The sequence below is a fragment of the Sturnira hondurensis genome, unplaced genomic scaffold (assembly GCF_014824575.4).
Source record: "Sturnira hondurensis isolate 20B ecotype Veracruz unplaced genomic scaffold, ASM1482457v3 Scaffold0021354, whole genome shotgun sequence".
NCBI lineage: Eukaryota > Metazoa > Chordata > Mammalia > Chiroptera > Phyllostomidae > Sturnira > Sturnira hondurensis.
Window position 1 is genome coordinate 6,734,497 of NW_028093985.1, and position 24,453 is coordinate 6,758,949.

At 38.7% G+C, this 24,453-nt stretch overlaps 2 protein-coding genes and 1 long non-coding RNA gene across 5 annotated transcripts in view; 2 read left to right on the forward strand and 1 right to left on the reverse strand.

The window, feature by feature from the left end:
- TENT2 (terminal nucleotidyltransferase 2) overlaps window positions 1-10,361 on the forward strand; it is a 57,593-nt gene extending 47,232 nt beyond the window's left edge. For all 3 annotated transcript variants that reach the window (XM_037032318.1, XM_037032317.1, XM_037032319.1), the window contains 3 exons: window positions 6,294-6,385; window positions 7,407-7,486; window positions 8,939-10,361. In XM_037032318.1, coding sequence (XP_036888213.1) covers window positions 6,294-6,385; window positions 7,407-7,486; window positions 8,939-9,013 — 247 coding nt within the window. In that variant the 3' untranslated portion in view covers window positions 9,014-10,361. The remainder of the gene's footprint in view (window positions 1-6,293; window positions 6,386-7,406; window positions 7,487-8,938) is intronic.
- On the reverse strand, window positions 1,212-15,326 carry LOC118977372 (uncharacterized). Its single transcript, XR_005064512.1, has 3 exons — window positions 15,316-15,326; window positions 8,474-8,477; window positions 1,212-1,294 (listed from the first exon to the last, which is right to left on the reverse strand). It is a non-coding gene; the product is annotated as an uncharacterized LOC118977372 (long non-coding RNA).
- Window positions 12,633-24,453, forward strand: part of CMYA5 (cardiomyopathy associated 5) — a 92,037-nt gene continuing 80,216 nt past the window's right edge. Inside the window, exon 1 of the mRNA XM_037032316.1 lies at window positions 12,633-12,886. Coding sequence (XP_036888211.1) covers window positions 12,732-12,886 — 155 coding nt within the window. The 5' untranslated portion in view covers window positions 12,633-12,731. The remainder of the gene's footprint in view (window positions 12,887-24,453) is intronic.

Here is a 24,453-nt window from a genome sequence, read left to right on the forward strand (position 1 = left end):
TAGCAGAAGCTAGCTTGCTGTGCAAATGATACTGCTTAAGCTGTTGATGCTTGAAAGAGGTTTTGAACTTTTGTATACACTGTTATCTCTCTGATACATGGTTTCGGAGCCATCTCCTCCTCTTTCATCTTACAGTGCATTATTGTCAAGTGCAATAATGTCAAGTGCATTATTGTTTCACACCAGATATTTTCAGAAATTTGACTGTAGGAAGTAGAGCCAAGAATGTAGTCATGGTAATGAAGTAAGTGCCGTGCAGAATTCTGACAGCTATTAGAAATGTTTGTAAGAATTTCCTCTGAACTTTGAAATATTCAATTAAAAAATTCTATATACTTGAAGACATGATTAAGTACCTTTTAAGTGATGCTTGTGTATACAGTATAAATGTTGCAGAAATTTTATATGGTCATTTAAAAATTACTAAGAATTTCTTACCTACTTCATTCACAGCCTTCTAATTCTTGTTGCTGAAAATTCTCACAATGAAGTCAGGCTTCTAACACTGTACCTGGGAACAGGGAACTGAAAAGATGGAGGGGAGAGGGAAGGGGGAGAATCAGGTAACTCAGGGAATCTCAGGGGAAAGAAAATACAGTCAGAACGTAATAATTTTGTATTTTAGCAAAACAATTATATTTAAGTTCTAAATATTACAGACTCATAGATACTAGAGAGTCTGTGAACCTTAAGAGATACCTGTTTTATAATCTTCTGTATTTCCTGGATGCCTAATCACATGTCATTATTACTAGTCTATCTGTTGAATTAAAAATACATACCTACTTAAAAACCTGCAGTCTTTTTAGAGACTTTTTTAAAAACTTTTATTTATTTTTTAGAGGAAGGGAGGGAGAATGGAAGGAAGAGGAACATTAGTGTGAGAAACATCAATCAATTGCCTCTTGTACCTCAGCTGAGGACTGAACCCTCAACCTAGGCATGTGCCCTGAATCAAACTGGCAACCTTTTGCTTTGCAAGATGATGTCCAACCATCTAAGCCACGCTGGTCAGGGCAACACATGCATTTTTTAATAAGGAGCATTACAAAGGCCCAAGTTTTGAATCCCCCTTTTTTTTGTTCTCCTTTTTTCCCTCTCATTTAATCAGTAAGTAATTGATTGCCTATTGTATACCAAGCTATTTTTTATGTACTGGGGATTTATTATAGCAATTAACAAAACAGGCATGAAGACAGATGATGACTCAAAAGAGGCATGAATTTCTTGTCTTTATGGAGCTGATACCGTAGTGTGGAGAGGCATTTGAATTACTGTTAATTTCTAGATGCTACTGTTATTATAAATGAGGAAATGGTCTTATTCTTAAGAGATAAGTGCCAAAGGACAAAGACATGAAGTTTTGTGATATCTACAGCTTAATAGATGGTTCAGTTTAAAACATACATATACGCAAACAAGTAAATGTGGCAAAATGTTAACTGTTGAATCGTTTTCGAATTTTATGCTTTTCAGTTTTTCTCTTTGAAAATTTCATAATACAGAGATGAAGTACAAATGAGATTAGAGGTGAGAAGGAACTAATATATAATCTAAAAAGGAAGAATCATTGAGGTAGGAGGTAAGCCAATAGAATGTAGTGTCTTGAAATCCAAGGGAAGAATATGTTTTGAGGAGAAGGGATTATCTATATCACATTTTTTGATAGATCAAGTATAAAATGATAACTAAAAGATGATCATTGGACATTGGTTCACATGGAGACCACTCACTGGGCCTTTGGCTGGAGCAGTTTCTATGGAATGGGATAAAAAGCATCATTGGTTCGTCTTTAAGACAGAACAGAAGGAGAATTAGCTACAGATAGATTAGTGTTTATAAACTCAAGAGGAATTTACATACTTGTAAAGGGGAGCAGAAAAATGAAATAGAAGTTGAACACTTAAGTGGAGTTGAGTTTTTGGTTTTCTTTTTAGAAATAAGAACCCATCTTGATGTCAAAATTGATGATACCAGGAAAAGACATAGTAAATTGTTAAACAGTATACTTACTTGTTTGAGTCCATTGGAGTTGGAATCACCCTGGTTGGGTTGCTCAGTTAGATCGAGTGTCCTCTAGTACACCAAAAGGCTGCGGATTTGATTCCCAGTCAGGGCACATACCTGGGTTGCAGGGTTGCAGGGTTGATCCCAGTTAGGGTGAATACGGGAGGGAACCAGTCGACATTTTTCTCTCAGGTTTCCTCAATTTCACATTGGTGTCTCTCTTTTATCCCCCTGCCCTCTTTCTCTAAATCAGTAAAATATATCTTTGGGTGAATAATTTAAAAAAAGACTTGAAATCTAGAACACAAGTGGAGTAGGAGCACAGATAATCAGTTAATAATGAGAAAAAGCAGAACATGTATATGGATACAGATGAATCTATGTGGCGGGGACTAGGGAAAATCGTCTTTTGATTGCTTTAGGTTTTTTTAGTGAAATGAAGCATGAACGGCAGCTGGGAATGATTATGAGGGAAGACATTTGAGAAATGAGGAGAAGATAGGAATTATCATGTAGGAGACTAAAGAAGCGAAATAAAGCATTTCCATTTTTTTGAGCTAAGACATTATATTTAAAGTGAATATGAATTTAAAGGTCAGCAGGGTTGCATGATTTCCTTTAGCCATGTTTAGCACCATGGGAAAGGATTGGAGGTAGAAAATATTTAACTATGGTTATGTTTCAGCCAAGTAAGTTCAATGTAGCAAAAGCAAGTAGGAGAGTTAAGGAAATATATAAGGGAGTAATTTTAATAATTGACCATGGACAGAATATATTAGACTTAGCCTTGAAATTGTGGGCACAGGGATTCCTATAGGACATCCAGTTGGCAGTTCCCAGTAGTTAGTGGTAAATACTGCCCTGGGACCTAGTAGAAAGTTCAGAGTTGGAGAAAAGGATTACGTAAAGTTAAATAGTGTATTGAAGCCTAGAATGAGTGTTCTGGCGTTAGAAGACTGAGAGAGGCAAGGCCCTGATGGACACCAGCATTTGAAGGGTCAATACTAAGAAGAGCCAGTCGAAACAAAACTCTGGGCTTAGAGTAACATTTTCTCTCTGCTTAAGAAGTTTCAGATCCCTAACAAAGTATGTTTTGCTTTTGTCCCAGCTTATAATAATAAAACAAAATAGAGGTTTATATTAAATAGATCTGACTGTGTATATTGTAATACACATAGAGATATATACTATATACATGTAATATGTCTCATATCATGTGTATAGATTAGACTAAAGATTAATTTAGATTAAATTAATCCCTATATCTGTTCTTCTATTTTTGTGCAAAACATCCCTCTTCTATAGACTGTCTCTTATTTATGCTTTAATTAATGATTGATAATAACAGATTTTCACATTGCAAGCAAATTATAGTAGAGAAATATATAGTGAAAGGCTTAGTTTAGGTCCTGTTTGTATTAGAGAATGAAATATTTAGAGAAAATATTTCTAAATTACAATTTCAATTCTACATTTAAATTTGCCTCTAAGAGTAAAAATAGTGTGCTATATATCATGTTTTATCATTTGGAATATTTAATGATTTAGAAGTATTTAAAAGTTCTTTGAAAATGCAGTATATTGAATCAGTATAAATAGTAGTGATTCAAAATATTCTTTTTTTTCTCTCTGAGTTCTCAGTATTTCTCATGATATAGTCATGTAAATAACTGCATTATTGGAGTTGATTATAGGTTGAAGCTTAAATGGTATGTGGTTAGGGATGATAAAGTGAATACAGGTGTGTTACGTATGTTCCTGTGACTCGGCTCAGAACCAAGTACTGGCATGTGATACAAAGTCAGGACTGGATTTACTAGAAACATAATGGTCCAGGGAGTTCCTTTGATTTAGGGAAATAAAAGTTGTAATTTAACAGTAGGACCCAGTACTTCAATATTCTAAGCTTGTCTGAAAGAAAAAAATCTACCTCTTTTTAACAGACTGTTTCCAATTTAATTGTACTGCAGATTCAACTGTTCTATAAGTTCACATTTAGAAGCAAGTAGTCTCAGGAAAACAAGTTCATTTCATTAGTGAAATTTGTCTAAAGTGGTATAAAATAGCACAAGGTTTAATTCTACTATAATCTTATTTGGTTCAGGCATATGGTTATATAACTCTCCCCTTTACATTGTTATTTGAGAAAATTTTAGACATGCACTTGAAACAGTAGAGCAGTATACTTATTTTCTGTTTTGAATCCATAGTGCTATACATGAAGGATCTAAAACCTCTTCCAGTAGCCAATACTGTTTTCTTTAACAATCCACTTATTTTTTAAAAGCATAAATTCTGATATATATTTTAAAGGCTTTATTTATTTTTAGAGGAGGGAAAGGAGGGAGAAGGAGAAGGAGAGAAACATTAGTGTATGGTTGCCTCTTGAGTGTTCCCCACTGAGGACCCAGCCGGCAACCCAGGCATGTGCCCCGACTGGGAATCGAACCAGCGACCCTTTGGTTTACAAGCCAGTTCTCAATCCACTGAGCCACACCAGCAAGGGCTGATATATATATTTTTAAATAACTTCATGCTATCTTTGCAAAGTACAGGGTAGGGTAAAAGCAGGTTTATAGTTGTGAGTATGTGAAACAGAGTTTATTCTTACATTATTTATTTATTAATTGTATTATTTTTCATGCAAACAACTGTAAACCTACTTTTGTTACACTTCGTATTTCTAAAGTATGCTCTTTTTTTAAAACCCTCACCCAAGGATATGTTTATTGATTTTAGAGAGAAGCGAGGAAAGGAAAGGAAAGGAGAGGGAAGGAGAATGGAGGGGAGGGGAGGAGAGAAACATTGGTGTGAGGAAGAAGCAGATCAGTTGCCTTCCAGATGCACCCTGACTGGGTGTTGAACTCACAGGCTTTTCATGTATGGGTGACATTTCAACCAACTGAGCTAGCTGGCCAGGACTCTAAACTCTATTCTTGATAAGAAAATGTGGAAAACCATACTTTGGGGATTCTTTTCCATGATCCAACTTCACAAGATGCAATATTTTCTTGAATATTTAACATATAAACTAATCAGTTTTCTAGAAACAAATGCCATACTGTACCCACAATTACATTCTGATGGATTCTCTGTCTAATAAATACAGGAAGAGTAGGGTAGGGTAAGAGTAAGGTAGGGAAGAGTAAGGTAGGGTGAGTGCTGGACTTGGAAAGTCCCACAACCATGGTCTTGCTTTTACTGAAATGGTGGAGAAAGCTAGAGCTGAAAAAAAGATGTCAGCTGTTCTTCAAACTACTTTTTCTCTTGTATACAGGTTGAGCAGTCATACATGTTAGATCTTCAAACTAACTTTTGTATACAGATTAAGTAGTCATACATGTTAGAATGATCATTGGAAAAAAGAAAGTAGTACTTGTACAAAACTATTATAATTGTAAAGAAATCTTAAACATTGTAATGTTAGTACATACTAAAGACAAAACAATTTGCCTTCAGGCATACAGATAAAAATTATTTTACTTGATTAAAACTTCACTATTAGCTGCTACATCTATATGTAATAATACACATTTTCACAGTGTATTAATGTTTTCATAGAATATTAATTTAATTTTCTTTTTTTAAAGATTTTATTTATCTTTTGAGGGGAAGGAAAGGAGAGAGGGAGAGAAATATCAATGTATGGTTGCTTCTCATGTGTCCCGTACTGGGAACTGGCCTGCAACCCAGGCATGTGCCCTGACTGGGAATCAAACCGTGATCCTCCAGTTCACAGGCTCGTGCTCAATCCACTGAGCTATACCATCCAGGGCTAATTTTATTTTTTAAACCAGCATCTATGTGCTTCTATTGGAAAATACCAAAATTTTTCCCCAAATCAAATAAATAGGTAATGTACCTGAACAAAAATTAATAAATTTAGAAAACAACACAAGAAAATTACCTCTCAAATAAAAAATTCTTAATAGGGTATTAACAGTGAATATAGTTATATATTTTTTGCTTCCTTACACGTACTTATTTTTTATTACTTTATTCAATAAATAATAATTGAGCGCCTAGTTGAACTGTGAAAAATACAGAGATAATTTAACATCTCGAAGACACACTATAAACAACAATAACTAAACAAATTGTTCAACTATAAGTGCTACAGGGAAAAAAAGAAAAAGGGGAAATAGGGATTTCCCCTATTGTTGGTTGAGGGTTGAAGCAAGCTTCATCACTCTTTGAGAAAGTCAGACTAGGTCTTACTGATATAATAAAAATAATAAAAGGGGAAGTTAAAATAATTAACATGATTAATGTTTTTCTTCTTGTAGCTGGAACAGTCAAATGATTTCAGTTCGTGAAGCCAAAGCCATTCCTAGGCCTGATGGTATTGAATGGAGAAATAAATACATCTGTGTAGAAGGTAGCTTTTCCACAATTACTCTCTATCATTCTGTTATCATCAAGGTTCTGGGAGAGTTACTTGAATGATCCAGTCCTTTATTATTATAAAGTAATAAATCTATGTTCTGAAGTGGTTTTACAAATCTTTTAGTTACAAGATTTAAATTTTTTATGTTTTAACTTTATTTTTATTGTTTTCACTATTATAGATGGCTCCATTTCCCTACTTCTTTGCCCACCTCCAAAGTAATTTTGAATTATTTATTTGTAGGAAATACCAACATGAATTTAGGTGTCTAGTGTTTCCAGTCAATAAGATTTGAGCAGTGTTTTTGCATCCCTTCTGCTTATAGCTGATGGAAACTTCATTTTATGACTTACAGGTGGAAGAAAATACTATCTTCATGCAGTGATTCTTTTCTTGTGGTTCACAGGCCTGCGCTCAGTCCACTGAGCTACACCAGCCAGGGCTCAGTGATTCTTTTCTTTTTAAAGATTTTACTTATTTTTAGAGAGAGGGAAAGGGAAGGAAAAAGAAAGGGAAAGAAACATGTATGAGAGAAACGTGGATCTGTTGCTTTCCACACACCCCCAACTGAGAACCTGGCCGACAACCCAGGCATGTGTCCTGACCAGGAATTGAATCCGTGACCTTCCAGTTTGCAGGCTGGTGGTAGTACTCCATACAATGAGCCACACCAGCCAGGGTGTGATGATTCTTATATTGAATTGATTTTACTTTAAAAATTAAATGCTCTGAGATATTCTTTTATCTAAAATTAATATATATAGTTGAATATTTACATAGTTTTTAATTTTCCTCATTTGAATTCTTTCTACCTTATTAGACAGTCCATAGCTATATGAAAATATTTTTAATATATATAAATCTAATAACATATTTGGCTGAACCATATGCAATTGCTATTTTCTAGGTCAAAAACTGTCAAATATTGACAATTTCATATAGTTAAACTAAATTAAAAAACTGAAGCTCCCATTTTAATAATTTTTGTTTGTATGTGCATTTAACATTGCAGAACCTTTTGATGGAACAAATACAGCCAGAGCTGTACATGAAAAGCAGAAATTTGACATGATAAAGGATCAATTTTTAAAGGTAAACAGTGCATCAGATTAAGACAGAATAGCTCTGGTTTTTGTGTTGTGAAGCCAGTAATATGACACAGCAGGGAATTTATTACTTGAATTTAGGTGTACTTTCCCTTCAGAGATCTGGCTCTGTTTTCTTTCACATGGCTTTCTCTTTACTGGAAATAAGCATTCCCATAGAGACTTACTAAACTCTTAAAATAAATGACTAGAGCCTGGTGGATGTCCTTGCCTCCTAAAATATTGGGGGACCTGTGGCTTTAAAAGAAAGCTGATGTCAGTCATATATACATACACACATGTACATATATACTGTAGTTTACTTCTTAGCTCTTTACAGTAGTCCACATTATGAATTTGTTCATCAGTAATATTGTTGAATGTGGTTTTTGTCTTCAAGAAACTACACATTGCAGTATAGAAACACTGATAGGAATATATACTATGGGACACACAGGAGAAATGCTTTATAGAAGAAAAAGATCAGTGAACTGTGAAAATCATTTTAGTGTAGGGTGTCAAACTCATTTTCGCCGGAGGGCCACATCAGCCTTGTGGTTGCCTTTAGAGGGCTAAATGTAATTTTAGGGCCATATAGATGTAACTACTCCTTAACAGCTAAGCAAGAGCTCGGGCGCTGCCACCAGGGAGAAACAAGGTGGAGGGCCGGACTTGGCCCGCAGGCCTCGTGTTTGCCTCCCGTGTTTTAGAGGCATATTTTTTCTTTATCAAGACATACAAGTGGATTTTATTTGATGATCATTAAAAATGCAGGTATATCATATTACAAGATGTTCTTCAAATTAGGCTCCCTCAAATAGGAAATTTTAAATGAATAGAATTCTTCAGGACAAAACAAATATTCACGAGGGAATATTTTTGTTTATCAGATTAAACTGAGAACTCAAGAATAGCTTTTCTTACATTGCTATTCTTATTTATGGGTGAGCTTCTTTCAGGTCCTTCCTTCCTGTTCTCAACCAGTTATACTTACTTGTCTTTTCTAGAGGCATACAAAAAGTTTTATTACAGATTTACTGTCTCCTTTATAAATACTATTTTTAATTGAAAAAGCTTATTGGATGCCAAATAGTAAGATAATTAAAGTAACATTCCCTTGTTGTCTCAAACCCAGAGGTTTTGTTTTAATTAGCTTGTACCTTGCTGTTTTAGATGAAATTACTTAAATTTGCGAATAAAATGTTAATATTGTCAGTTGCGCTTTTTTGTACCACCTATACATCCATTTCTTTATTAAGGAATTGAAGTCATCCATACAGGTGTAGAGTTTTTAAATAATATTTTCTAATGGCAGAAACAATAGTATAAACACAAAAAAGAGGAAAATCACCTAAGTTTTACAACCAAGAGAGAACTATTAACATTTTAGTAACTTTCCTTACAATCTTTGTTCTGCATATATTTTAGGTTTTAAGAATAATTTTCCTTTCTCTCACAGTCATGGCACAGATTGAAAAACAAAAAAGATTTGAACAGTATACTACCTTTAAGAGCTGCTGTCCTGAAAAGATGACTGGCCTCTATTTCTTAATAAATTCTTTTGAGAAATCAAGAACAGTAGTAACACCATAAAGCATTTTGTTTACCTCCACCATAGTTTCTTTTCATTGTTCTTGTCTTCGTGTTTCATTTTTAAGAGGACATACTTATATAAAGACTGCATATTTTATTATGATATTTCCTAATAAAACCCTTTGATTTAAAGATGTATTTTTGAAAATGTTTACATTGATGATTAGTAATATTATGGCATGGATTTTCAGGCAATCAGATAAAATATATTTTGGGGAATTATGTGAACAAATAAAAGGTTTTGATATAACTTCAATTCATTGTACCACATGCTAATACTGAAGAGATTTGTGCGATTTTGGGAAGTGTAATCTACAGTAGATGGTCTGTTGCCAGTCTGTTCTAGTAAAGTGAAGATTCAAGTCAGTTACTCAGTTACTTGAAGCAAAACGAAATCTTGTATTTCAATGAAATCGCTGCAGAAGCATGAAATACTGGACAATTGCCTTAAGTCTTCACTTGACTCACCAGAATAGCGGCTTTGGGTGTGTCTGTATTAGCATTTCATTAGTACCTCACATGCTTTTGATGTACTTTTGAGATTGCTTTAAATTTTTTGTAACAAAAGTACCTTTTGCACTGTAGTAATATAATTGCTAACTCTGTATTGTACAGCAGTTAGCTAATTGTTTTAAAAAACTAGTTCAGTGTAGACATTTTGAAAAGATTAAGTCTCCTGTGCTTTATGGTAGCTTAGTGCAATAAGTGCTTTAGCTTTACTTCCCATTTTTGTGCTTTTATTTCCCCTGTGACATGGAGCAACAGAAAGTTAAAGATCAAAGTGGAGATTATATCCTGTTGAGTGTATCAGATTTTTTCTGTGTACAGTTTATAGGATTGTAATCTAAACTGGAAGTTTGAGGCAGTAAGCCTCTATAAAATGGTTTAGAGTAAGACATAAAATTATTATAAATAAAAGCTTAATGTTTGTAAAGATATCTTTTTTAGTGTTTCTTTTCCACATGAAGAATGGTGGCTGCTGAAAAAGCTACAGTGTTTATTAAGGTTGTTTTGGGGTTATATAAATATTTGTAAATTGGTCAGGGATTGTACATTTAAATAAGAAAAGTAATCTTGGAAACAGTTTTAACTTTTCAAAAGGACTCTATACAACTTCTTTTAGACCTACTGTAGCACAGTCTAAAGTCCTTGGGGGTGGTTTGCAGACCAATTCAAATGCTAAGATTTGCTTTTCTTTGACTTGTAAAAGGTGCATATTTTTATTTTCTTCCTTAAGTTTAAAGTTTTTGTATTATGTCAAATGGAATAAAGTTTATATATGGAAATTGTTTATGTGGGTTTTTTTTTTGTGTGTGTGTGTGTGTGTCAAAATCTTTTCTTTTGAAGTTATTTTGCTTGGTTATTTAGATTATACAGAGGAAAGGTCTTGGACCCAGGTCCATTCATTGTTAAGCCAGCGAACCACATCAACACCCTGTTTCTCCGGCACTATTGGGAATGAAGCTTTCTAGATAGGTGAATATTTTTAGATTACTGGTGGTTAAGACTTTTGAAACAATTAAGCTTTATATATTCCTTTTCTTGGAAATTTTCCTAAAGTGTATTATACACTGTGCAACTCTTCTTCGTCAGAATGATCTGAGTATAGTTAATACACTAGTAATGACTCTGGGTAATCACTAGAAATGCTAAACACTAGTCACAGTGTTATGTAGTGACTCTGTGCAGCTCTCAGGAATGGGTGAGTGTGTAGGACTCCACCCCTACAGCATCAGGACGGTTCCAAATGGAGACCCCGCCCCCGGCCCCGCCCCCACCGAGTTTGCTTCGGTGTGGACCCTTCGTTGCCAGCCCTCTCTCATCTTTCAAAGGACCCACACTCCCACCTCCACACAGCTCATGTTACTGCCGCTGCTTTTTAACTGTTTTGCTGAAAAATAGACCAAAGTTAATAAACTTACGCACAATTCAAAATCAGTAAACTTAAGCCTTGTATTACATGCCTTGTGACAGCCAAATATGTCAGATAAATGGGCTGTTAATATGAGAGTTCTTTGGCCTTTTAAATTATTTTCAGTATGAATTATTCCATCATGTGAATGATACATACATTTTCTGTTTATATTGATCTGCCCATATCTATAAATTTTCATGTTACTCGAGTAATATTAGCAAGTTAAAGACATGCAGTCTGTACTGCATTACTAAATTTTGTATTGCTTTGAACTAGGATCTTTGCAAAGAAATTTTGGTGACTTTAGTGTTCCCAAGAAATTTTGAGTTAAATGAAAGGAATGTACAATGGATACCTGTAGTTTAGACTAGCATTTTAACAGAGTCCCTTAGCTGCTATTTAACTCTTTTTGTTCTAGGTGAACAGTCATTTGGGATTACTAATGGAAAAGCCTTGCTTATGTTAAGAGAATGAAGGTTGCTGCTGTTCAGCCTTGTTCAGTGAACTCTGGGCTCTACTCTCTTATGCATACAAGCCAGTGTAACTGGTGAATACTACCTAACTTACGTTAATTTTATTTAACAGTTCTGTGACTAGAGTTTGTTGTAATTAAAAATAAAAGCTGTTCTAGCCACACAATCATCCTCATGAAAATAGTAATATCTTTATGTGTTGTAAAGCTAACTTTACATACTCAATAGGTTTGGTCCTGTTCTCAGTTCACAGAACATTTATTAAGTGCCTACTATGTGCTATGTACTTCGTTAGCTTCCAGGCTTGTAAGAGATGGGGATGATGGGACAAAGGTAAGTAACAAATTTACAAAGTCTACTAAGGGAAAGAGAAACATTTGAACATAGGATTGTAAGGTTTTAAGCATGGACTTGACATGGTCCCTTCAAGGCCTAGGGATCTTTTGGCTGAGTTTCAGACAAAACAGCCTTTGGCCAATGTGGCAAAATTGCTTCTCAGTGTTTGAAATTGGTGGAGATAAAAGTGTGCTGGCTGAACAGTCCAGGAGCCACCGAGGAAGCATATACACAGTTTACTGGTTTGCAAACATAAAGACGGCCAATGCTGCACAATAGGTCAAAGCTGGGCCTTTAAACTGGACAACTTCGCTTTGTTTCCTATTGGGTCATTTTACCAGCCCCGAGACCATGAGCAAGTTAGCTAGCTACCCAAGCCCTTCTGAGCTTCCGTTGTTTTCTAGAACAGCATTGCAATTATACCTCTACCAGAGCGGAATTGTGAGGGGATCCGGAAAGTGAGACCGTAGGTGAGTGCCTGAACTAGCGAGTCCTGTGGTCAGTAAGAATGGTTGGGATAAAGGGTGCACCCAGCAGCTTGGCTGGAAGCAAAGCCTACCAAACCCACTCTAGAGAAAGACGTGGGGCTGGGCGCCTATCCTTTCCATTTCCTGCAGCTGGGGCCAGAGCAGGCGCCCCTTGCGAGGAGCCGTGAGTGTTAAGTCATCCCAAGAGATCCGCCTGAGCTGGGGCGGGGAGGGCTGGGGCGGGGGGAGGGGGGGTGTTGGCAATCGCTCGGAAGAGGAGAAGCTGAGTCCCGGCCCCAGAAGCTCCCTGGCGAAACTTTTTGACACCTTCTATTTAAAGTCGCGGGGCTCGCCCGCCCCCGGGCTGGGAACCCGAGCCACCGCGCCTGGGCCAGAGGCGCAGTCAGAGGGAGAACACCAGGCACAGCGCGGGCGGCTCCGGCTCCGGTCCGGCCCGGGAAAGGCGCGATGGCGAGTAGCTACAGCAACCACGCCGAGAGCTCTCTCGGCTCCGACGGGGACGAGGAGGCGACTCGAGCGCTGGAGACCGAGGAGGAGTCTGAGGGCGAGGAGGGCGAGGAGGATGAATCGGCTGCGGAGTCGGAGTCGGAGCCGGACGCCAGGTAGCGAGGGCGCCTCTCAGGCTCGGGGCCCAGGGCCTGGCAGGGCGGCCCAGGCCAGGGAAGGTGCTTCGAGGGGCAACTCCGCAGTCTTGGTTTTTCTATTCTCGAATTCATTCCCTCTAGCTAAGTACTTTCTCTCTGGGGGCGCGGCCTTAAGAACTTAAAGGTGAAGGTGCTTGCTGTCAACTGGAGTGACAGGTCCGCCTGCAGCAGCAGCAAAGTTCATCCCTCCCGCCCCCGCTTCTCTTTCCTTACCCGCTCCCATCGAGGCCCAGCTCCTGGTCTTGCTGCTCTTGTTTATTCCTGGGAGCTTGCTTGGGGTCCTGTTTAACTGCAGAATGTGCAGAAACTCTGACTTTTGGCCCAAGGTATAGGAACACTCTTGAAAGCCTGACCTAGAGACCGGGTCTGGGTGGGGGGTGAAGGTTGTGAGGCTGCTCTGGAATCTTTTAAATGACTGGAGGTCTCTTGGTTGGTTGGCTAGTTCTTGGCTAGGTTGCTAATTAGGGGACTTTATTTTGGTACAAAGGCCCATAAACTCTTTGGAGAAAAGAAGCATGAGTTTCAGTAGCCCTTATTCTAAAAATCCTGCCTTTTTTCCCCCATGGTCCCAAATATCAACATTTCAATGAATGTAAATGCAGTTAGGTAATACTTATAAAAATATGGTTTTTCCTCTATTTGAATCTTCCTCTTGCCTCCCTTCATGGAGGCCCTAAAGTGAGATTAGGAGGAATGGTCCCCTCTCTATTTAGATTGGTTTCTACTTTTCCTCTTCTCATTGGGTATGGGTTTTGTTGTTGTCGTTTTTTGAGTATGGGTATTTTTGTTTTGTTTTGTCTGTGAGTGATGTCCCTTCCCATTTCTAATATCAACAGAAAGGCCTACTTTGTAGGTGGCAGATGTGTATGCAGCATTTCAGAATGCACATCTTACCCAAGTTAAAAGTGCTGCCCGAACAAAGCCAGCAGAGCTGAAGTTCAAGTAGCCGTAGAGTGGCGTTGATTAGGGTGAACGGTCAGTAAGGTAAGCCTGGAATATTGGTCACATATTTCCCAATCAACTACCAAGTGGGAAGCAGGCACAGTCCCTGTCCTTAAGGACTTTATGGAAGACGTTTGAGAGCAATATGGGGAGTATGACACTTCGTACTAAGTAAGTGAGAAGGTGGGGGAGGACAGGGGGGTCTGTGGAAGGTCACAAGAGAGTGTGCACATCTGTGACTGCCTAGAGAAGGGGCATGACCTGGGCACCTTGCGGAATGGGCAGCAGGTGCAGAACGGAAAAGCAGAGGAGAAAGCACCTGTGGGAAATGGAGCAAGGAAGAGGTATATTGATTGAGAAGGGGAAATCGGTCAATCCCAGACTTTATAACCTTCTCTTAACGGTGTCCGGGATCCTCCCATCCTTGCCCAACCTTAATTTACCACCATTCCCCTCTCACACTTCCCTTCCTCAAGAATCTGAAAACTCTTAACTCTAAAATGTGAGCAGCTGACAGTGATCTAAAGCCCCACTTTGGAGTTGCATTGCCCTTCGACAAAGGTCAAAATCTTTAGGTAAAAAGGTGTGATTCATCTGCAGGTAAACAACTTGCTCTGACTACAGGTGGTAAGGTGAACGCTAGGGCAGGGGCCAGAATGAGTAGAGTGGAGGGAATCTTGAGGACATAGGCAGGTGGTGGTGGAGGCCTTGAAAACCACCACATTTTTTAAACTGTATTTGATGACATTGGTAACAAAAAATCCGTGAACTGAACAAGATTTTGAAGCTCAGACTGGTGTCGTTGCAAAAGGAGACTGAGGGGCATGTTGGAAAGCTGGGTTTGGGAGGGCTCAGGTGAGAGAGCCAGCGAGAGCGAGAAAGGAGATGCCGGGGGAATCAAGCCGCTGTGGGGCGCAGGGGTGGGAGCTGTGGCTAGAGGCGAGGAGCTGTCAGTGGGGGGCGGAGACTTGTAGGAGAACCAGGAGACCCGAATTTCTCCTACCTTGAAGTGTTGTCAGAAATCCAACTTTTTTTTTGTGGGTGAGTTTACACACACACATACACACACACACTCTCTCTCTCTCTCTCTCTTTCCTTCTGAGACTGGAGAAGAGAACTTGCCATATTCTCTCATCTGTAGGAGATAAGAATGATGTCCTCTTGGCTGTCCCACCAGTTTTACAAATGGGCCTTTTAAGGCCATTTATGCTGTAGTGGTCTCAGTGCTGTGCTCACAAATGTTTTCTCATTTTAAGCACTTTCAGCACACTATGAGCTGACTGTCCAGTTACAGATGAGGAAAATGAGGTTTTATGTAATTTACTGAGGGAATAAGGCAAGTAAATGTAAGAACCAAGGTGTGAGCCTAAGTCTGTTTACTCCAAGCCACTTCGAGACTTTCACTGCCTCCTTCCTTACTGTAGGGAGACTAGAATGGCTCCAACTAATTTCTACACTGAAAGATCATCAGAGAACCAGGAAAGACCTCACCTCTCTGAATACCAGTGGGAGTCGTTTCCCCTTCTTGAGAGGAAAAGTTGTCTCTGCGTTTCCTCAGAGGTCAGAACCATCCTCAGAACTTGAATTACAAATTTATTTGTTTTTAATTGAGAGACTCATAAAATTAAATAAATGAAAATAGCCTACTAATAATAACAGAGTTGATTATTGCATCTGTTTAATTTGATATTGTTAAGCCATTATTGAAATTCTATTTGTGAAGATTTCTAACAATATAGGAAATACATATATTGCATTTGAAAAAAATATTGTATAAATTAGAGTGACCTCACTATAAAATAAAATATGTATTGTAAAAGGGCATTAAAGGCTAATAAAGGTTAACATAATAAAGGTTATGGTAAACTTTATTAACCTTAAAGTCTGAAAGGTTAATAGTGATTGTCTCTGAGTCATATGATAATAGTTGACTAAAGTTTTTTCTCTATATCTCACTCTATTTTTTAGTTTTTCTATAATGAATAGATAACACATTTTATTATCAGAAAGCTGAATTTTATATTTAAAAATTTAAAAGGCACAGAGTGTAATCTGCTTGTCTCTTTTACCTTCTCAGGAAAAATAGATACTAATTTATCTATAGCCAACCTTCTGAATCAAGGGGAAAACACCCCTTTAATTGTAAAAATGCTTTCCAGTGTAGGAGAGCTCACCATCAAAAAACTTACTTACTTAATTCCTTAAGTAAGGAATTACTTACTTACTTAATTCCTCTAAACTTACTTACATGGCGATGCTTACATTAAACCAGAGAAATAGCTTTCTGATGTATCATTCAATGATATGAGTATGTTACATGTAGCTCAGAATGTGAATTCTCTTAGCCATTCATTCTCTCATGGGCAAAATCCCTATCCGCTGTGAGCCTCAATTTTCCCATCTGTAAAATGGTAGTAATATGAATTCCTAAGACTGTCATAGGATTAAAGAAACTCTGAATGTGTATGCCCAAGCGTGCTTGGCCTTTAGTAGATTCCCAATAAATTTTAGTTTATTATATCCCTTCAGATGAATCACTGGGAGCAAAGTTTTTCTTTTCTGCCCACGATTCATCAGTGAATGGGGAGGGATGGTCTCAGTTTTCAGTATGCATAATGATCCTAACTCCACTTTGGCTTCCTTTATTCATTCATTCATTAAACATTCATAGAATGCCTACTAATTGCAATGGACCATGGAAGGTGCCGGGGATACAAAAATTACTAAGAATCAATTACTGTCCTCAAAGTGCTCACATTCTAGGGGAAGGAGCAGAAAATATGATTATTAACTTTTACAAGATTTGAGGAAGAAAAGGTCTTACAGGAAGCACCTCCAAGTCGAGAGGAAGTGCGGGGAGCCATCCTGCCTGGAAGGGTTGCGGGGGCTTCGTCAGGGGCCTTTGGAGCAGCGTCTTCCATCATAACGAACTGTCCAGAGGGCTCACAGTCGTTGGGTATCAGCAAATATTGTTGAGTTGTTAAAACTTCATATGAAAGTCGTATATAAAAAGCAGCTCTGTTACAACTCAGTGATTTTAGAGCTGGGTGAGACTTTAAAAATATTTTTTCTAAAATATTCCAACTAATTCTTTCATAGACTCAGAAACTGAGTATCAGGGGACATTTGTTCTGAGTCACACAACAAAGCAGTGGTAGAATTAGGACCAGATCCAGGTGTCTGGATTCCATTTGAATGCTTGTTAGTTTATTCATTCAACAACTAGTTATTGAACTCCTGTGGTGCACCAGGCACTTTCTAGGCACAAAGGAAACTGCAGTGAACAAAATGAACAAAGTCTCTGTCTTCCTCGGAGTGATTTCCCCTGTTTGGGGAGACAGACAAACAAATATGTCACATGGCAGGTGGCAATAAGTGTGAGGAGGCAAATACACGAGGATAAGGGTTGCGTTGTTTGGATAAGGTGGTGAGGAAGGCCTCCCAGGCGAGGTGATAACTGAGTAGAGACAAGGAATGAATGTTCTAGGCAAAGGAAGAGCTGGGACCGGGCCCCTGAGGCAGGAATGTATGTGGCTCGTTTGAAGAAACAAAAAGAAGTTGGGCTGCTGGAACAGAGTAAATAAAGGGGAGAGTAGTGGGAGAGGAGTCTAGCAAGTAGTTGGGTTGCAGATCAGGTAGGACTTTGTAGGCCACGGTGAGGACTTCATATTTTATTCTGAGCAAAATAGGACACGGTGTTCTGTCTACCACACCACTCAGGGTTTAAAACACAAAACAAAACCTGGTGACTGCAGTATTCCCTCAAGTAGTGAGTACTGTGCAGCCATATATTCAACTAACATTTATTGAATAGCTACTGTGTGCCAAACACTGTGCTAAATGTTTCAAACTCATGATCTTCTTTAAGGAAGAATATGTAAATAGCCAACCACTGGTGGGGGGGAGGGGTTGTTTTTTTTTTTCTGGCTGTGGACCTATGAAGCCTGACTCTGAGTATTTCCCATAGAGAGCTTAGACATTTTTCTGTATTTTTGTTTTGGGTCATTTTCTGTTGATCAAGTTTAATTTCTCTATTTAAATACAGAGGATTTTTCCTAGAGCAGTCCTCAAAAACTTAAAAATTACTTTCAGTTGCAGCTTTGTCAGTGCTTGTAAAAAAAATAAGTCTGCCTAAGCTGATAGAATTAAAATTATTAGGAGCCTTTACATTTATCAAATCGTTGTAGGAAACCTTTTGGAAGGGGAAGAGAGTTGTAAATGGTTTTCATTATCGGTACAGAGCACTCTGTTTCCATGTATCTATTTATATGTTTCCCCCCCTGTGCTTACCTAGGTGTTTTGACAAGTGTGTTATTTGAGCCAGCCCTCTTTTAAGGTCAGTAGAAAGAGCTGAGATGGGAGGGGCGACTGCTCAGGATGCCAGAGAGACACTGAGGGAGGAGAGGATAAAGCAGAGGCACTTGTAGCCAGAGATTGGAGAGCTATTTCAGTGTTGGCTGCATGGGTATTACATGCCCTTGGTAAGACATTGACTCAATACAGGGGATACAGTAAGAGCTGGAATTATTTTTTTCTTTAAAACAGCAGACCTGCTAAAGTGTAGAAGATGTTGACTGATAACATTTTGCAAAAAAAAAAAAAGCTTTATATTCCTTGGATATTCTGAGTGTAGGCTTAATGAATGCCTTGACTCAATTCAGACAGGATAACCAAATTCCTCTTTCTTCCAAAACTTAAGAGAATTGGGTACAAGAGAATGGATGTAGGTTGTACCTGATACAGTAAATCTTTGGTTCAGTCCAGCATTATTTAATAGAAATAGGATGTCACCACATAAAGAAAAAAGAAGGATAAAAGCCACATTTTCATATCAATAGATGCAGAAAAATCATTCGATGAAATCCAGCCCCCATTTATTTAAAAAACACAGCAAAGAGGAAATACAAGAAACTTACCTACACGTAATAAAAGCCATATATGACAAATCCATTGCCGGCATCATACTCAATGAGTAAAAAGTACAAGACCACTTAAGACAGGGAACAAGACCTCTCTTATTCAACATAATACTAGAAGTCCTAGCCACAGCAATCAGACAAGAAGAAGTAGAAGCATCCAAATTGGAAAGGAAGAAGTAAAACTGTCATTATTTACAGATAACATAATACTGTACATAGAGAACCCTAAAGATTCTACCACGAAACTACTAGAACTGATAAATGAATTCTGTAAAGTAGCAGGATACAAAATTAATATCCAAAAATTAGTTGCATTTTTATATGCTAATAATGAGCTATCTGAAATAAATAACTATGAAAGTAATTCCATTTATAATTGCTTCAAAAGGAATAAAATACCTAGGAATAAATTTAACTAAGAATGTACTCAGAAAATTATGTGACAAAAAAAAAATTTAAAAAGATACAAGTAAGTTGACATATACTGTGTTCATGGATAGGAAGAATTAACACCAGTAAAATGTCCATACTACCCAAAGCAACCTAGAGATTCAACACAATTCCTATCAAGATACCAATGACATATTTCACAGACCTGGAACAAATTATTCCAAAAATGTATATGGAACCACAAAAGACTGAAGAGCAACAGCGATCTTGAGAAACAAGAACAAAGTTGGAGGAATCATGCTACCTAATATCAAACTATATCGAACTATAGGGCCGTAGTAATCAAAACAGCATAGTACTGGCATCAAAACAGACACATAGATCAATGGGCCAGAACAGAAACCCCACAAGTAAACCCATGCCTTTATAGTCAACTTCCCATTTGACAGAGGAGGAAAGCACATACAGTGGGCTAAAGATAGTTTATTCAATAAATGGTGTTGGGGAAATTAGACAGATGTATGTGGAAAAACGACACTAGACCACCTTTGCATGCCCACACACAAGAATAAGTTCAAATTGGATTAAAGACTTAAATGTTAGACTTGAAACCATAAAAATCCTAAAAGAGAACATAGGCAGTAAAATCTCAGACATTATTTGTAGCAGTATTTTTTTCTGATGTACCTCTTCACAAAAGGAAACAACAACCACAAAAAATAACTGGGACTATAGCAAACAAAAATCTTTTTTCACAGCAAAGGAAACCATCAACAAACTAAAAAGAGAACCCACAGAATGGGAGAACATATTCTCTAATACATGTAATAGGGGTTAATATCCAAAATTTATGAAGAACTTTTAAAACTCATCACCAAAAAATCCAGTTAAAAAGTGGGCAAAGGACCTGAATAGACACTTCTCCTAAGAGGACATGTAAGTGGCCAAACAGACATATGAAAAGGTGCTCAGTGTCACCAATCATCAGAGAAATGCAAATTAAAGCCACCTCACACCTGTTAGAAGGGCCATCATCAAATCAACAAGTAACGAGTGCTGGCGAGGACATGGAGTATGGGGAATGCTTTTGCCCTGTTGGTGGGAATGCAGACTGGTGGGAATGCAGACTGGTGCAGCCGCTGTGGAAAGCAGTATGGAGTTACGTCAAAAAAGTAAAAATGCGACTGCCTTATGACCCAGTGATTCCACTTCTGGGAATTTACCTGAAGAAATCTAGAACACTAATTTGAAAGAATATATTCACTTCTGTGTGTATTGCAGCATCATTTACAACAGCCAAGATTTGGAAGCAGCCAAGTGTCCGTAGGTGGAGAAGTGGATACAACAACTGTGGGACATTTACCCAGCAGACTACTATTCGGCCATTAAAAAAAGAGAAGTTTCCTGTTTGCAACAGCATGGATGAACATGGAGAATGTTACACTAAGTGAAATAAGGCAGGCAGAGAAAGACAAATACCATATGATTTCACTCATATGTGAAGTGTACTAGTAAACTAAATGTACAAAATGAACTAATAAGCAAAATAGGGACAGACTGATAGATAAAGAGCAGGCTGACACCTCTAGGGTGAGGGTTGGAGGGGTGGAGGGATTGAGCAGAAAAAGGGAGAGGACTCGTGGACACGGACGTCAGTGTGGCGGTTGCGGGAGGAGGGGTGTGGGTGGAGGTGGGAAGGGGTATAAGAGGGATAATTGTCATAAAAAATACAATTAAAAAGTCTTAAAAAATAATATGTGAGCCATATTTTAATTCCGGGTATTCTAATAACCACAAAAAGTAAAAAAAGAGGTAAAGTTGATCTTCATATTTTATTTAACCCAGTATCCAAAGTATTATCATTTCAACATATAATCAATATAAAAACTATTCATGGGTTATTTTATATGTTTTGTACTCAGTCTTTGAGGTTAGACGTGTGTTTTACATTTATAGCACATCTCAATTTCCCCCATCTAGCTCCATTTCAAGTACTCAGTAGCCATGAAGCTAATGAATTTCTAGTAATTATCAGGGCTGCACCGTATTAGACAATGTAGCCCTGATAATTACCAGAAATTCATTAGCTTCATGTGAACCCAGATAACCACTCCACTGGTGATGAGTTCTATGTGCTAGGCACCAGGGACAGAAAGGTGATTGGATGGCACAATTGCTTCTCTCGACGAGGGCACAGTCAGGAGAGAAGTAAACTCCAATATAATGTCATAAGCACTATGCTAATGATATTAACAAAGGAATAAGGAAAGGACATGTATTCTTAAAATGAGATTTAGGTTTTGAAGAGGCGGTACTATAGCTGGGTGCAGTATATGCTTAGATTTTTTTTATTCCTGGTTCCAGCTCTTGTACTACTTATTGTTGCACTAAGCTTTCTTTCTTTTTCAAGATTTTATACAGAGGGGAAGGGTGGAAGAAAGGGAGAGAAACATCAGTGTATAGTTGCCTCTTGCCCACCCTCTACTGGGGACCCAGCCCACAACCCGGCCATGTGCCCTGACTGGGAATCAAACCAGTGACCCTTTGGTTTGTAGGCAAGCGCTCAGTCCACTGAGCCACACCAGCCAGGGCCTGCATTAAGCTTTCTTTTTCTCATCTGGAATTATTTAATATTTCCAGGACTGAGAGTATTTGTAGGATGAATTAATGAATGGATGAATAAATGAGCAGATGAATGAGCAAGTGTATGTTAAGTCATCTCTACTCTTGCAAGAAGCAAATTTAGTTGGGATGTTGAACCTGTTAGATTAGGTAGAATTTTGTTGGTTGTTGACCACTTGCTTACCAGAGATTAACAGTGTCTCAGGGACTCTGGAAACCCAGTGATAAGAACTGAGGGTTGTGAAGAGACACATTAGGGTGTCCACAGTCATCGTACGCGCCTTCTGTGAGCTGTCAGAAAGGCTCCCCTGACCGTTGCTTGAGCCAGATCACAGACAGAAGGTTAAGAACAGGCTTTGCTTTTTTGCCCAGAGAAAAGTCCTCTATTAGGCAGCTGGGGTGCATTTAGCTCCAAAATTTCACATCCTAATCTGATAAAGTCCAAGATACGTGGGAAGATTAGTTGGTGCTGCTGTTCAGTGGAACAAACTCTGAATGCTCAAAGCCTTCTCTTAGAGCCATTATGTTTCCTTAGTTTCCGTACGCTTCTCTTTAAAAGAGCATTTATGTGCTAACCAGGAATCTACATTCCCTACACATTTCCTTTTACCAGGCACTTGAAATTGGTGATTTGTAAATAAAATTAATTTTCTCCCAATAGGACTTTGTTAATTTAACATTTGTTAAATGGAGCATAGGGTACCTGATGGTGACCCTCTGTTTGAAAAGTGACCACAAGAGAAATCCAAATGGAGTTTATTACCCAAAAGTCCCGGAGTAAGTATAGAGCATAGCTTGGGGAGGCACGCCGCCGGGAGGCCAAGCAGAGCGCAGGCAGACAGACTGGCAGAACCTGGGACCCGGGCCTTTATTAGGGGCCGTGCATGGAGTGCTTTGGGGTTTCCAGGCCAGGTCTGGATAGGTCAGTCCGACCAAAATGAGCGGGGTCTTGGTAAGCAGGGGGCTAAGTACCTAAGGGACACACAAGGAGAAGGTACTGGAAGGTGGTGTGGGGCGACTGCTGATCACAAGGACTGTGAGAGAAGTCTTGTCGGGAACTTACATTCGCCCAATTTACTTATATTTACAGTGGCTCTGCCTGTTATCTCGGGCGTGCACTTGCATGAAGAGTCCAGTGTCAGCTTACGACCCCTGCAGGCCACTTGGCCAAACAAAATGGAGGCAGAGCCAGCTTGGATCAACTTGTGACACCTCCAACCTCAAAAACAAATCCACAGGAAGAAAAGATGTGCATTCATTCAACAAATATTTATCGAGGGCTTATTGTATGTGAAGCAATGTAAATGGGGATTGAGTAAACAAAACAGAATTTAATCTTTAGAGAGTTTGGGGTGACATTCAACAAATATCACAGTAATTAGTAGGTGAAACAAAGGCACTGGTAAAATAATTGGGCCTGGGAAGCAGAGGTAGGGGTCTACCGAGACCCTGGCTTTTCACGCCTGTCCCTGAAGTCTCCTTGTTCACCCCCACCCTGGGCGTTTCCTGTCAGTCTCCAGGTCTGTCCTGTTAGCACTTCTCTGTTTGCCTACAGCAGGAGGTTTCACTGTCTTGTGACCCAAGTCTGGCAGGAAAGCCTGGGTGCTGACGACACTTATCCTAGAAGGAATGTTATCATCATATCCCGAGTGTGTTTCTGACGAGCAAACAGAGACGCAGAGGAAGGAAGGGAAACCCACACTTACTCGGGGAACAGCTACTTCCTTCCAAGCACTGTCACTTGTAGTTTGAGTGACTTTCACAATGGCTGTACATTGTAGGCGTGGTTTCCATCTCTGTTCTTTGGGAGACAGAGTGGAGGCTTAGCAATGCTGAGACATCACCTAAAGTGGCACAGACAGTGAGGACGCGGGGCTAATGGCAGGTGTGTGCGTGTGCTGTGTGCACACACATCTGGTCTTCATTTGCCAGTTTCTTTGTTTTTATTTGAGTGTAAGTTTGCTTTAAAAAATAATTTCTTCTATTCTAATTTTAAAAGCAAAGCATAGAAGACCCAGAAAATCTACGTAGCAGCTAATCCCGACCAGCACTTAGCTATATTAAGTTTCTGAATGTGTAACAGGGAGAGCAGATCTTATATTTAAAAATAGATATTAGGCAATCCAGTGTGATTAATTTTCATAAGATCAAACATAGCAACACCAAAACAACTTCTTCAAATGCTCCTTGGGATGATATGGTAACTGTCCAATAGGTATTTACCATGATATTTTTAAAATTCAGATTCAGTGTTTGATAGATACAAATTGTATTGGATTAAGCATGGTGTACTTTGAAATTTTCCTATCTAGTTTTTTTTTTCCCAAGAGAGAATGTGGCGCAGAGAGTGAGACAATAAATGGTCTTTGTCTCTTCTTAAGAGTTTTGAGATCACCAAGAAGGACTTCAGTCAGTCACCTCTTCATCCAGCACCACTTTGGGCATAAACTAGGCTCAGTGCCAAACACCTGATAAGACTGAGAAGACCTAGATGACATGCAGGCCCTGCCACTTACTGTGTCTGGGGGCAAAACACTTAACCTCTCTGTGTCTCTCCCACAGCTTTCGAGGCTCTGCCTGACTTACTTATCTCCCAGCTCGGCTCATACCGTGTTGTGTTCACTACGTTCCAGCCATTCTTGGTTCTTTCTG